At 36.5% G+C, this 16,310-nt stretch overlaps 1 protein-coding gene across 17 annotated transcripts in view; it reads right to left on the bottom strand.

Annotated features, from left to right (window-relative positions):
- Window positions 1-16,310, bottom strand: part of ACACA (acetyl-CoA carboxylase alpha) — a 268,765-nt gene that overhangs the window by 96,789 nt on the left and 155,666 nt on the right. For all 17 annotated transcript variants that reach the window (XM_019732514.2, XM_074320146.1, XM_019732521.2 and 14 more), the window contains 3 exons: window positions 2,808-2,849; window positions 1,521-1,736; window positions 618-773 (listed from right to left, as the gene is read on the bottom strand). In XM_019732514.2, coding sequence (XP_019588073.2) covers window positions 618-773; window positions 1,521-1,736; window positions 2,808-2,849 — 414 coding nt within the window. The remainder of the gene's footprint in view (window positions 1-617; window positions 774-1,520; window positions 1,737-2,807; window positions 2,850-16,310) is intronic.

The following is a 16,310-nucleotide window of genomic DNA, read 5'->3' as shown; positions in this document are numbered from 1 at the left end:
AGGTCAAGTGCAGAATCACCTAGTTTTCCAACCTTAAATTATATGGAATGCATTTTAGAATAGAGCCTCAGAGAAGAAAACATATATAATACATGTGAAAATCCTTATCAGCCAAATTCTCTCCCTGTGGAAAAATACTAAAGAGAAATAGGTTAGACGGTTTGGGAAGGTGCGTTATTTCCCAGCGCCAGCAGATAAGTAACATCTGGTACAAAGAGGCACTAATTTTGCCAAAATGCCCAAATATAGTAAAGTTAATTATTCTAAATGAGAAATCCTAGGGGATTATATAGCATAGGACCGCTATCATGACTAATACCATAAAACAGGTACCAACGGAAGAAGAGAAAGAGGGTTTATGTTTTTGTACTGCTCATAGATGAGTAGCAAGATAATATCATGCCACCGTCAATTTTGAGGTCTGCTTTTAGTGGCTATATCACAGTTTTGACACCATCCCACAAACCCAGTCTTACAAGTATTCTGTAAACTTTAAAGATAAAGGGCTCAACCAGCTGACCAAGACTACCTGTTTCCAGGTTCAAGAGTGAAGAATATGAATGATGCTCCCTGCTCGTGTTTGCTAGTGCGGGGAGAGAAGCTAAGGAGAAAGGTACCTTTGACGGGTCCATGATGACTGTGGGCACAAAATTGAGGAAGATGTGGTTGCAGTCAGTACGGACATTTGTATTGTTAAAAGCGACTTCCAGTTCATCCATGGCTTCCAGGAGCAGCCGCTCCCCTTCATTTTGCAGGTATTCAAAAGAAGCTTCCTAGGCAGGAAATCACCATCAACATGAATGTGTTTTAAAAGAGGCAATACAGAAATGGCTGTTATAATCACTTAAGCAGTCATATGTCATAAATCACAAGGCACCTGCTACAGACGTTATTTTCCTTTCTCCCCAGTCAGCCCAATAACCATGGCAGCAGGAGCAACAAGGGTCAGACAAAGAGTTCCTGCAGCCCTTCCTCCTGCCTCTCAGGGTATCATTTCCTTCCAACAGGTGGAGATGCCGGGCATCCCCAGAGCTGGAACCCCAATAGGGTAACATCTCATATATACCCAACAGAGCAGTTTAGAAAGGAAAAGTTAAAGAAAGATTATGGTTATGGGATGCGGTAATAACTAACATATCAGGAAGCATCTTGCTATGTACAGAAACCACCCTACCTCCAGACATGTTTACAATGGGGCTACCTCTAAATTTTCTCCTTATCTTCGATCATCGCCTAACTCTTCCTGTGATTTTTCTGTTAGCATGCTTTTCCTTTTCCCAAGTGAGTGCTATCAATTACCAACAAAAATCAAACGAAAGGGGGAAAAATAACACACACCTTTATTTTATGGAATATTTACTTTTGTGAGAGACATGACTCTGACTTCTGCTCATTATTAGACAGTGAGATGAGAAAGAACAAAGAGCCTTGATATAAACAATGAAAACCTGATTTTGAACCATGCCTGTTCCTCAGTCCTTCCCCTCAGGGATCATTTCCCATTAAAGTACAACACCCACCTTGGTGACCAGATCAGAATGTCTGATGATTGCACGGACAAAGAACCTGTAGTCTGTCACTTCTGTGCCCACTTCCACCTTGGCTGCCCCAAGATACAGGTGCATCTTGTGATTGGCACAAGGAATGGCAGTAAGGTCAAAATTTCTCATCCGGTTCAGTTCTAACTGGAAAGCAAGGGCAGGCTCCAAGTGACGATAGATACGATCCTCCTCAAACTGCGGACAAGAATTCAAGGGAAAGAAAAGCTCACGAGAGGCAGGAACACAATTATATTATGACTGTGTATGTAAAAAATATGCTTAAAAACAGAAAAACATAAGCTATGGTGTGCTAATGAATAACAAAAATAGCTACATATAAGGATAATGCTATAGCTTACATAAGATTAGGCACTAAAGTACCTCTTTCCTTCCCAAGCTTTCATCGTGTATGCTTTCACAAGTGGGGATGCTCTCCATTAAAAATAAACAAACAAAAAAACATCAATTCCCTCAGACTCCTGTCGCATTTAATATGTTTATAATTCATTTTTTATAATTGACTATAAACTGCTTCACATTAACTACTTCACTCACATTCCAGTGTTCTGGGTTTTCCCAACAAGTCTAAAACACTTATGGCAAAACCCATGTCTTATACTTTTGCCATTTCTGGTACAGTACAAAGGACATAGTAAATACTGGGCAAATAGACATAATTTTTAAAAAATTATGATACCTGGCTTTGGAGCATACTATATCCATAGGTATATAATTATTTATCTATCTTTTTAAAGAGCTGTATTAACATTTACTGTATGTTTTGTTGAAACTAAAATTTTCCAAGAGTCCATGTCAACTGCGAGAATAGAGAGAGTGCGCCAAAAATATAAGCTGGTGAAAAGAAAAAACCAACATGGGCTGAAATTTTGTATTTTAAAATTGAAAAACGAATGCACATAAACGAGGCGAGTATAAATGAACTGTCTGCAGGTGACAAGAATAATCTTACTAAGTATAACAGTCCTTTAATATCCTAAAGCATAAGGATGATTTTGAAAGTTATTGCTTTTCTTTGGGGAGGGCAATACATTTGTTTTCTATACCAAACTCTTTCAGAAGGGAGTTTTCTTTCGTTCTAAGACACATGTGTGGCAAAGGGAAGCACAAGTTTAATTGGGGGGGGGGATGACAAGAAGAGCAGACGGCAAAAATAAGCCACACTTGGGCTTTTAAGGAAAAATAAATAAATAAATAAATAAATAAATAAATAAATAAATAAATAAGAGGGAAGGAATCAGTTCTTACCTTATCCCTTGCTCGGAACGTGAAAAATTTAGGGAATTCTCTCTGTGTTAAAAGAAGGGGGAAACGTATCAGTCCTTTGGCTCTTTGGGAATAAACACATAGTACAGAAGCAGTCAAGCATCTACAAGGCCGTTTCCTAGAAAACATGCTCCTTATCTAAGCCGAGCCCAGGGAATATGAATGATCCTCTGGGTAACCATCACTTTGACCCCACTTGCAAATTTGACAATCATCACACTACTAAACCTAACTTCAACCGCTATCCTCTCCTAAGAAAAAAAAAAAATCAGTGTTTATTTCATGTGCCAAGTGAAAAAAAAAAATCTTCCTGGTGTTGCTCTTGGCACAACCTGGCAAATAAAACAACAGACGCTTATGCTACAGCATTGCATAGTAGGTACTGGACTGATTTCCCAAGTTTCTCCTTAAGAAACTCTTAAAATGTAAACTAGCCAGAAAGCATAGAATCCGCAATCCATGTTTTTTCCACATTCACTCTCAAGTCAATAATTTCAAGGGTTTAAACAACAATAACGTCTCAAGACAGAAAAGTACAAAATGTTACTTTGGTCACTACCACTATGTGTATAGGAAAGAATGTGGTGGAACTAGTGAACTTGGAATCATTGGGTCTTACGGCTCTTTTGCAGGGCATTACGAAAGAAAGCAACCAATTTACCAGAACCTTATTAATTAACAAAGATGAATTCAATTAGCAGAGTCCATTAGTTTCTAAAATTTAACATATTAACACCAAATACCCCTGTTTCTCGGATGGGAAGCTCTACTGGCAGTGTTGGAAATCAAGTCATTACTATTTGCCTCTATAGGAGGTTTCATTAGGCATCTTCTTCATTATGAGAGCAATATAATCAAACACTTACTGGTACAAGGCAGAGAGACCAGGACTAGCTGCCTAAATATCCCTCAATGAGCTTTAGGAACCATGAAGGAAACATGAACTGAAATGAAAGCCTTCTAGGTGGCAGGCGCTCTCATGTGTTGTCCCCTCAGATGCTCTCAACAACCTCTGGAGGTAGGTAGCCTAGGTCACAGCTGAGGAAGGCAGGATCCAGTGATATGCCGAGGATCATACAGCCAGAACATGAATGTGGGTCTCTCTAATGCCAGAGCTCATGCCCTTTCATCCCTACCACTCTACCTCTCAACTGTAGGGAATTACCTTTCTATTCTTGCCCTAAACCAAATCCTTATTTAGCGAACTTCTCTTTGATGAGACAAAAAACAGAAATTAAAACTTTAAAGGAAAAAAAAAAGCAAAAAACAAAACAAAACTCATGCTGAAAACTTGTGGTTTTGGATCTACAGAGAACTTCTTGAATACTTTCCACAGATATTACACCTCACCTTAACTGTAGCTTGCACAGTCACTAAATCTCCTTACATTTTCCTTGGCATTTTAACTGTAAAACTGCATTTAACAGACTTCTAGGAGCTTGTTTAGCAAGCCTGGGAAACCCCTTGTCTGGACTTGGGTCTTTAAAAGCCCTTTGAAAGTGGATTTTATACAGCACTGATCTTTTCCTGATGATGTTTTCATTCTAAATAATTCTCTAGTATCCCTGAATGACAGTGAAGAACATGGGGATGATTTCAAGGTTAGGCAAGATGTTCAGCTAGCTGCACTGTCAGGTTTTCAGGGCTTTATATACTCTAGTTTTGGTTTTATTCTTGAGAGGTATGATTTTCAGAGCATTAACTAAAAAAGTAACAGAGGTCAAAAAAAGGAAGGGTGAAAAATTCTTCCATGAAATTTTCTCAAAAAAGGCAGGGAAAGTGACAACACAATCTTTTAAGCATACACTCTTCTATTATGCCTTAACTATTAATTAACTAAAATATTTATTTAGTACACCATTTATTCAAGTGTGTACAATTGTAGGACCAAAATAATTTTCCTTCAAAAACATAACAGTAGTAACAAAAAAAACCCGCTTTCTTTACCACTGAACTAATTAATAAAATTTGGAGTAACTGAAAGGCATGAAAAGCAAACAATTTGAATGGAAATACCTTTACTACAAATAATGAAAGAGATTGACTAATTCTTGGCAGAGGTGGGAAAGGCCATCAATCAGCAAAACCACTTTCATTAAGGTTAGCTAAGATGTTATAGGCAAACTTTTTGAAACTTTTGAGCAAATTTTTAGCTTCACAGGAAAGTCCTGAATTTAAGCATGAAGCATTCAGAACAGATGGCAAGAAGTTCTGTGCAATGGGAAAGCAGGATTAATGAGCAATTCTTCGATTTTATAGAAAGTCACCTCTTTTGGCACTCAAAAATCACAGAAACACAGAAAACTACAGTTACAGTAAATTTACTATAGTTTTAGTAAATTCCTTCATCCTACCTCATCCTCATACTGCCAATTTTTCCACTAACAGCATTCAGGCTTATTCTGTCACTAATGCAATTGCTTTCCAAGCATTCTACCAGTGATATGGGCAAATATCATAATTGAATGTACACAAAAGAAAAACCCTCTTAGTGTTCTGATACCAAAAAACAAAAGAATGCAACATTTCTCAGGAAGAAATTATACCCCTGCTGTGTTCTAATCAGCCAACCATCATCAAGACAATCAAAATAATTTGCCTAAATTAGCCAATCAAGACACCCTGCAAATCAGAGAATGTGAAAACCTGCAAGAGAAAACATCATAGCTGATTATGATACTAATAATCGTGTTAAAAACCTAATGAGATGAAGAAATTGAAAGCTTGCTGGTGCAATTCTCTTTTACCTCAACATGCTGAGAACTAATTATATAGACTGTAATTAAAACAAAAATCCAAATCAAACCTTCTGAAAAACTAATAGTTGATCCACTAGCAAACAGAACTACCAATTTTTTTTTCAGCTTTATTGAGATATAACTGACATATCAATTTTTTTTTTAAAGAAATGAACTACTAACCATAACTGTTTCAATAGTGGGATCTTCCTCCAGGCCCAGATAATCCAAAACATTTAATTTTAAAGTGGGAAACAGTCACATAAAATCAGTAAAAGTACAACTATCTCCTAGGTGGTTTATAGCAGAATTTTAAAAATCTCATGAAATCTTATAAACAAGAAACAAAAAGAAACTTAACGGATGCAAAACTGATTTAGAATCGCATCACAGTTTTTGGACCTAATGCTTTTGCTAAGGTGGTCGCTCAAAGGATAAGAAGAAATCCTGAAAACATACATTTCAGTATCCTTAACAAAATTTGGCTGAAAAAAATATGGAAAGCTTCAAAAAATGGAGTACTTATATTCCAATTAACCAGCACTTTCTGCTGTACTTTTTGGAATCTGAAATGTGAGTGAAACTAACAGAGACTTAATACTACGTGAAACTAGAGAACTATAGCTTATATAGCTGCAGACATTCAAAGAGCCTGTTCTTTTGCATTTAAGGCTTCAGTTTTTTTCAAAAGAAGGAGATATTTAGAATAGGCTTGTTTATCCTCAAACTTTCTGTTTAAATATTGATGTTAAGCAGTTAAGTGAGATTTCTGGTCAAGATGGCGGAGTAGTTATAAACATATTCTAAGGATATTCATTACAATTCATTCTTTTAAAGCATTTTTGATTTTTCATAGAAATGAATGAGAACATTTATCCTGGAATTTGTAGATTTTTTTGGCCCCAAATGTTAAAAGAATATGCCCATTTTTTTCATTGTGATCCATTCAGCAATATGCTAAAAAATATTTTTATCTCTGCTGCTGGAATATGAGCAGATCCATAGTGTCTTCCTAATATTAGAAGTTCTTCTATTTCATGTATTTAATAAAGTTATTAGGTCTCAGAATTAATGTTATTAGGTGTATAGTTCTATCCTAGCATTTAGTAAAATCTCACTCATCTGAAAAATGTGGTTTTGAATTAGTAAATCTGAATTATAAAACAGCATTAAGTAATTGCAATTTATCATTTTTTCCATCAAAAACATGATTTAACAAGAAGATGGTAGTATCTGGATAAACAGTATATAAACTATACAAATTATGCTTTTAAAATAAACATTTATCCCTCAGAAAAAGAAAAAGCAGTTATTCAAATCCCATTATAGGTACTTGATTTAATTAGATGGTGATGGAAACAGACTTGACACCAAGCCTCCTTAACGCCGGTGAACATTTCCAGCTCAGAAGAACAGTCTCCCTACAGAGTCCAGAAACGAAGCAGCAGACATTCCAGTGGATAGCTCTCTAGGGACTGAGGAGTTTAAACACGGAAGTGTTAGAAATGCTTCCAGCCTTCACTGGCAACTGAATGTATATCTTAACAAGATGCACACTCTCTAGGAACCTTTACTCTGGCCCGCATTTGCCTTGTTCTGGTGCTGAAGCAGTCTGAGAGACGACTATGTAACAGCTCGGCTTCATTCCACACCAGCCAATGTTGTTCTTGAACCCAACTTGGTAACCTTCCTCCTCTCCTTGAGAATGTCGCATTCTCTCTTCTATTCAATAACATAGGGATTTCACAGTGCAGAACAGGGGAGACTGCATACATCACAGTGGATTACCAGGAAGCCTGAGGGATCAAGGGATTCACCTCTAACACTCACGGAAAGCTTCCTCTTTTTCACACTACACTAACTATGGGGCAAGCACACATCAGATGACATGACAGAGGCTAAGCATCCTTCGTGGAAAGCAAGCTGCCACCAGCAGAGGACCTTAGAGCAGCACCATGACAGTGAGCCCTGGATTTGTACAACTCCTGCCAAGGCGTCCTGCCTCTTGTAGATTCTGGATGGAATTCAGTAATATTTGCCCTTGCCTGCTGCGTAACTACGAATCATTTCTAAGGGGCTTAAAACAAAAACACCCCAACTCCTCTGCCATTCAATCTTCAGAGAAAATCCAGTCTACACCTAAACCTAAATTTCTCTATGTCCTAAAGCAACTTTTCCTACACTCATGACAAATCAAGTCACTTGCTAATATAACTGATTTACCACTTTATGTCACTATAAATAGGCAGTGGACAGTAATTCCCGGGAACAACTCACTGCTGGGCTCCTTTCCTAGCAGATTTTACCTGTACATGTCCCTATTCAAACTAAATCCAGAAATATGAGGATAGCAGGGAGAAACAAAAAAGTTTTAAAGCTGTAGATATTCTCTAGGGCATGACATAGATCCAGAGATAAGAAAGGAAGGGTTTTTTGTATGTATAAAACACATACAGGGTGACGTCATAGCAATGGCGGCAGCGGGGCGCACTTTTTGAGTTCTCCGTCGGATCTTATCAGAAACGGGAAGCTTATAACCCATCAAAGGACTCTCTGCTCATCACGCAGAACAGCGAAGAGACTCGCGCAGGGATTTCTTGCAGTGCCCAGCTTAAGAGGCACAAGATTCAACATACCCAGCGGCCAACTCCAGACCAAGCCAGAGTACTACCGGGTTTGACCTACAAGTGACACACTCAGAGGGGATTCTTTACAGGCACATAGAGGCCAAAGGGCAAACCACATCTAAGCGGTCAACCCTCACACAGCAGAATACCCTGCGTGGGCAAAGCCAAGTCTCACAACTAGTCAGCCTAGGAGTTAACTCCACCTACTCACAAGCGAAAAGCAATTAAGGATCTTCTTTAACAGGACAATATACACAACACAAGAGTCACTTTTAGAGCACACGCAGGGGAGAAGAACGAAGTAGTGCAAGTCAAATATAAAGGACATTTATTATATACTAATCCAGCAAGAACTAAGAACTCCAGGGCATCTACCTAATACATCGAAGCAAACACAGAGAGTCAGCCAGAATGAGGAAACAAAGAAACATATCCCAAATAAAAGAACAGAAGAAACCTTCAGAAATGGAACTAAATGAAGCAGAGGTAACCAAACTGTCAGAGACAGAGTTCAGAATACTGATGATAAGAATGTTTAAGGAACTTAGAGAGGACATCAAGAAGGATGTAGAAATCATAACGAACAACCAGTTAGAACTAAAGAACACAGTTACCGAAATAAAGAACTCACTTGAAGGAATTAACAGCAGGTTAGATGAAGCAGAGGATCGAATCAGCGACTTAGAAGACAAGTTAGCAGAGATCACCCAAACAGAACAACAGAAAGAAAAAAGAATAAAAAACAATGAAGATGGTTTAAGAGACCTATGGGATAACATCAAGCGCAACAACATGCATCATAGGAATACCAGAAGGTGAAGAGAAGAAACAAGGGATTGAGAACATATTTGAAGTAATAATGTCTGAAAATTTCCCTAACCTGATGAAGGAAACCAACATACAAGTCCAGGAAGTGCAGAGAGTTCCAACCAGGATAAACCCAAACAGGTCCACTCCAAGACACATTATAGTTAAAATGGCAAAGATTAAAGACAAAGAGAGAATCCTAAAAGCAGCAAGAGAAAGACAGAGGGTTACATACAAGGGAACTCCCATAAGACTATCAAATGACTTTTCTGCAGAAACATTGAAGGCCAGGAGGGAGTGGCAGGAGATACTCAAAGTGATGGAAAACAAAGGCCTACAACCTAGGTTGCTTTATCCAGCAAGGCTATCATTTAAAGTTAATGATAAAGAGATTCCCAGAAAAGAATAAGCTAAAGGAATTCATTACCACCAGGCCAGCATTGCAAGAAATACTAAAAGGACTTCTGTAAATAGAAGAAAGATGAAAACAATCTAACCACAAATTTAAAAATGGCAATAACTATGTACTTATCAATAATCACGTTAAATGTAAATGGTTTAAATGCTCCAATCAAGAGACATAGGGTGGCTGAATGGATAAGAAAGCAAGACCCTTGTATATGCTGTATACAAGAGACTCACCTCAGATCAAAAGACACACACAGGCTAAAAGTGAAGGGTTGGAGTAAGATATTCCATGCAAATGGAAATGAGAAAAAGGCTGGAGTTGCAATACTTATCTCTGACAAAATAGACTTTAAAATGAAGAAAATATTAAAAGACAAAGATGGACACTATATAATAATAAAGGGATCAATTCGACAAGAGGATATAACCCTAGTAAACATCTATGCACCCAACATAGGAGCACCTAAATATATAAAACAGATATTGACTGACATAAAGATGGAGATCAACAGTAACACTATCATAGTAGGGGACTTCAACACACCTCTGACAACAAGGGACAGGTCTTCCAGACAGAAAATCAATACGGAAACAACAGCCTTAAATGACACATTGGACCACTTGGATTTAACCGATATTTTCAGAGCATTCCACCCCAATGCTGCAGAATACACGTTCTTCTCAAGCGCACATGGAACATTCTCCAAGATAGACCATATGTTAGGCCACAAAGCAAGTCTGGATAAATTTAAGAAAATTGAAATCATACCAATTGTCTTCTCTGACCACAGTGCTATGAAATTAGAAATGAACTACAGGAAAAAGACTGGAAGACACACAAATTCATGGAGGCTGAATAATATGTTACTAAATAATGAATGGGTCAAACAGGAGATCAAGGAAGAAATCAAAAGATATCTCGAGACAAACGAAAATGAAAATACAACGACCCAAAATCTATGGGATGCAGCGAAAGCAGTCCTAAGAGGGAAGTTCATAGCACTGCAGGCCTACCTAAAGAAACAAGAAACATCACTAATCAACAGTTTATCTTCACACTTAAGGGATCTGGAAAAAGAACAACAAAATAAGCCCAAAGGGAGTACAAGGAAGGAGATAATAAAGATCAGAGCGGAAATAAATGAAATAGAAACCAGAAAAACAATACAAAAGATCAATGAATCCAAGAGTTGGTTCTTAGAGAAGATAAACAAAATTGACAAACCTTTAGCCAGACTCATTAAAAAAAGAGAGAGGACCCAAATTAATAAAATCAGTAATGAAAGAGGAGAAGTGACAACAGACACAGAGATACAAAAATCCTAAGAAATTACTATGAGCAACTGTATGCCAACAAATTTGACAACCTGGAAGAAATGGACAATTTCCTAGATGCATACAACCTCCCAAGGCTAACTCAAGAGGAGACAGAAAACCTGAATAGACTGATTACCACCAAGGAAATTGAATCAGTAATCAACAATCTCCCAACAAACAAAAGCCCTGGACCAGATGGCTTTACAGGTGAATTTTACAGAACGTTCAAAAAAGAATTGTCACCTATTCTCCTCAAACTCTTCCAAAAAATCCAGAGGGAAGACTTCCCAAACACTTTTTACGAAGCCACTATCACCCTGATCCCAAAATCAGACAAAGACACCACAAAAAAGAAAACTACAGGCCGATATCGCTAATGAACATAGATGCAAAAATCCTCAACAAAATACTAGCAAACAGAATTCAGCAATATATTAAAAAGATTATACACCATGATCAAGTGGGATTCATCCCTGGTATGCAAGGGTGGTTCAACATCCATAAATCAATTAATGTGATACACCACATTAACAAAATGAAAAATAAAAATCATATGATCATATCAATTGGCAGAAAAAGCATTTGATAAAATTCAGCAGCCATTCATGATAAAAACCCTTAAGAAAGTGGGAATAGAAGGATCATATCTCAACATAATAAAGGCCATATATGATAGACCCACAGCTAACATCATACTCAATGGGGAAAAACTAAAACCATTCCCCTTAAAATCAGGAACAAGGCAAGGCTGCCCACTTTCTCCACTTCTATTCAACATAGTGCTGGAAGTTCTAGCCACAGCAATCAGACAAGAAAAAGAAATAAAAGGCATCCAAATCGGTAAGGAGGAAGTAAAACTGTCATTATATGCAGATGATATGATACTATATTTAGAGAACCCTAAAGACTCCACCAAGAAACTATTAGAGCTGATAGATGAATTTAGTAAAGTAGCAGGATACAAAATTAATATTCAGAAATCAGTTGCATTTGTATATACCAATAATAAAACATCAGAAGGAGAAATTAAAAAGCAATTCCATTTACAATTGCTCCAAAGACTATAAAATACCTGGGAATAAATTTAACCAAAGAAGTAAAAGATCTGTACTCAGAAAATTATAAGACACTGAAGAAAGAAATGAAAGAAGATACAAATAGATGGAAACACATACCATGTTCATGGATAGGAAGAATTAATATAGTTAAAATGTCCATACTGCCTAAGGCAATATATATATTCAACGCAATTCCTATCAAACTACCAACGACATTTTTCACAGAAATAGAACATATAATCCTAAAATTTATATGGGATAACAAAAGACCCCGGATATCTTCAACAATCTTGAGAAATAAGAACAAAGTGGGAGGTATAACAATACCTGACTTCAAATTATACTACAAGGCTACAGTAATCAAAACAGCATGGTACTGGCATAAAAACAGACCCATAGATCAATGGAACAGAATAGAGAGTCCAGAAATAAATCCATGCCTATATGGCCATTTAATCTATGACAATGGAAGCAAGAATGTACGGTGGGGTAAAGACAGTCTATTCAATAAATGGTGCTGGTAAACTTGGACAGACACATGACAAAAGATGAAGCTGGATCACCTCCTTACACCACATACAAAAATAAATTCAAAATGGCTTAAAGATTTAAATGTAAGATCTGTAACCATAAAATTCCTAGAAGAAAATATAGGAAGAAACTTCACAGACATTACCCGGAGTAAGATTTTTACTGATATATCCTCATGAGGGAAGTAAGAGGAAAAATAAACATGTGGGATTACATCAAACTAAAAAGCTTTTTCACAGCAAAGGAAACCATCAATAAAACAAAAAGGGATCCTACTGATTGGGAAAAGATATTTGCCAATGATATATCTGATAAGGGGTTAATATCACAAATTTATAAAAACTCACTCAACTCAACTCCAAAAAACAAACAACCCAATTAAAAAATGGGCAGAGGACATGAAGAGACATTTTTCTAAAAAGGACACACAGATGGCAAACAGACATATGAAGAAATGTTCAACCTCACTAACCATTAGAGAAATGCAAATAAAAACCACAATGAGATACCACCTCACCCCAGTCAGGATGGCTATCATCAATAAATCAACAAACAACAAGTGCTGGCGTGGATGTGGAGAAAAGGGAACGCTGGTGCACTGTTGGTGGGAATGCAGATTGGTGCAGCCACTATGGAAAACAGTTTGGAGATATCTCAAAAATCTGAAAATGGAACTACCTTATGATCCAGCAATCCCACTCCTAGGTATCTATCCGGAGAAATCCAAAACTCCAATTCAAAAATCTTTATGCACTCCTATGTTTATTGCAGCACTATATACAATAGCCAAGACCTGGAAACAACCGAAATGCCCATCAGTAGATGACTGGATTAAGAAACTGTGGTACATTTATACAATGGAGTATTACGCAGCCATAAAGAAGAAAGAAATCTTACCATTTGCAACAACATGGATGGACCTAGAGAACATTATGTTAAGTGAAATAAGTCAGAAAGAGAAAGACAAATACCATATGATCTCACTTATATGCGGAATCTAAAGAAAAGAATAAGTGAATGAACTAATCAGAAACAGTTTTGGAAACATGGAGGAAAAACAGAGGGTTGCTAGAGGGGCGGGGGGGTGGGGATAAGGGGAAGGTGAGAGGTTTTGGGAATGTACAGAGGGATAGTGGATGGGGGGAGGGGGGTTCACACAGTGTGAGGGATATAAATGATAAATGTCTAAGTTTTGCTTTGTCTTGTGCACCTGAAACTAATTAAAAAAAAAAAAAAAAAAAAAAAAAAAACTTCAGTGAGGGGAATAATTTGAAACTATTGGATTCTAATGTTAAAGAGAGTTGATCTTTGGTAGGCAATATGAGCATATAAGCAATGATGCTTGAACAATGGGTATTCTAATTAATTAATATTCTAATTAACTCAGAAAGTTATTGCTTACTGAAGATTTAAAATACAAAACTCATGCTGAAAACTTGTGGTTTTGGATCTACAGAGAACTTCTTGAATACTTTCCACAGATATTACACCTCACCTTAACTGTAGCTTGCACAGTCACTAAATCTCCTTACATTTTCCTTGGCATTTTAACTGTAAAACTGCATTTAACAGACTTCTAGGAGCTTGTTTAGCAAGCCTGGGAAACCCCTTGTCTGGACTTGGGTCTTTAAAAGCCCTTTGAAAGTGGATTTTATACAGCACTGATCTTTTCCTGATGATGTTTTCATTCTAAATAATTCTCTAGTATCCCTGAATGACAGTGAAGAACATGGGGATGATTTCAAGGTTAGGCAAGATGTTCAGCTAGCTGCACTGTCAGGTTTTCAGGGCTTTATATACTCTAGTTTTGGTTTTATTCTTGAGAGGTATGATTTTCAGAGCATTAACTAAAAAAGTAACAGAGGTCAAAAAAAGGAAGGGTGAAAAATTCTTCCATGAAATTTTCTCAAAAAAGGCAGGGAAAGTGACAAAACAATCTTTTAAGCATACACTCTTCTATTATGCCTTAACTATTAATTAACTAAAATATTTATTTAGTACACCATTTATTCAAGTGTGTACAATTGTAGGACCAAAATAATTTTCCTTCAAAAACATAACAGTAGTAACAAAAAAAACCCGCTTTCTTTACCACTGAACTAATTAATAAAATTTGGAGTAACTGAAAGGCATGAAAGCAAACAATTTGAATGGAAATACCTTTACTACAAATAATGAAAGAGATTGACTAATTCTTGGCAGAGGTGGGAAAGGCCATCAATCAGCAAAACCACTTTCATTAAGGTTAGCTAAGATGTTATAGGCAAACTTTTTGAAACTTTTGAGCAAATTTTTAGCTTCACAGGAAAGTCCTGAATTTAAGCATGAAGCATTCAGAACAGATGGCAAGAAGTTCTGTGCAATGGGAAAGCAGGATTAATGAGCAATTCTTCAATTTTATAGAAAGTCACCTCTTTTGGCACTCAAAAATCACAGAAACACAGAAAACTACAGTTACAGTAAATTTACTATAGTTTTAGTAAATTCCTTCATCCTACCTCATCCTCATACTGCCAATTTTTCCACTAACAGCATTCAGGCTTATTCTGTCACTAATGCAATTGCTTTCCAAGCATTCTACCAGTGATATGGGCAAATATCATAACTGAATGTACACAAAAGAAAAACCCTCTTAGTGTTCTGATACCAAAAAACAAAAGAATGCAACATTTCTCAGGAAGAAATTATACCCCTGCTGTGTTCTAATCAGCCAACCATCATCAAGACAATCAAAATAATTTGCCTAAATTAGCCAATCAAGACACCCTGCAAATCAGAGAATGTGAAAACCTGCAAGAGAAAACATCATAGCTGATTATGATACTAATAATCGTGTTAAAAACCTAATGAGATGAAGAAATTGAAAGCTTGCTGGTGCAATTCTCTTTTACCTCAACATGCTGAGAACTAATTATATAGACTGTAATTAAAACAAAAATCCAAATCAAACCTTCTGAAAAACTAATAGTTGATCCACTAGCAAACAGAACTACCAATTTTTTTTCAGCTTTATTGAGATATAACTGACATATCAATTTTTTTTTTAAAGAAATGAACTACTAACCATAACTGTTTCAATAGTGGGATCTTCCTCCAGGCCCAGATAATCCAAAACATTTAATTTTAAAGTGGGAAACAGTCACATAAAATCAGTAAAAGTACAACTATCTCCTAGGTGGTTTATAGCAGAATTTTAAAAATCTCATGAAATCTTATAAACAAGAAACAAAAAGAAACTTAACGGATGCAAAACTGATTTAGAATCGCATCACAGTTTTTGGACCTAATGCTTTTGCTAAGGTGGTCGCTCAAAGGATAAGAAGAAATCCTGAAAACATACATTTCAGTATCCTTAACAAAATTTGGCTGAAAAAAATATGGAAAGCTTCAAAAAATGGAGTACTTATATTCCAATTAACCAGCACTTTCTGCTGTACTTTTTGGAATCTGAAATGTGAGTGAAACTAACAGAGACTTAATACTACGTGAAACTAGAGAACTATAGCTTATATAGCTGCAGACATTCAAAGAGCCTGTTCTTTTGCATTTAAGGCTTCAATTTTTTTCAAAAGAAGGAGATATTTAGAATAGGCTTGTTTATCCTCAAACTTTCTGTTTAAATATTGATGTTAAGCAGTTAAGTGAGATTTCTGGTCAAGATGGCGGAGTAGTTATAAACATATTCTAAGGATATTCATTACAATTCATTCTTTTAAAGCATTTTTGATTTTTCATAGAAATGAATGAGAACATTTATCCTGGAATTTGTAGATTTTTTTGGCCCCAAATGTTAAAAGAATATGCCCATTTTTTTCATTGTGATCCATTCAGCAATATGCTAAAAAATATTTTTATCTCTGCTGCTGGAATATGAGCAGATCCATAGTGTCTTCCTAATATTAGAAGTTCTTCTATTTCATGTATTTAATAAAGTTATTAGGTCTCAGAATTAATGTTATTAGGTGTATAGTTCATCCTAGCATTTAGTAAAATCTCACT

The sequence above is a fragment of the Rhinolophus sinicus genome, linkage group LG15 (genome assembly GCF_036562045.2).
Source record: "Rhinolophus sinicus isolate RSC01 linkage group LG15, ASM3656204v1, whole genome shotgun sequence".
Classification (NCBI taxonomy): domain Eukaryota; kingdom Metazoa; phylum Chordata; class Mammalia; order Chiroptera; family Rhinolophidae; genus Rhinolophus; species Rhinolophus sinicus.
Note: the sequence above shows the minus strand (reverse complement) of the source record. Positions and strands in the feature narration are given on the sequence as shown.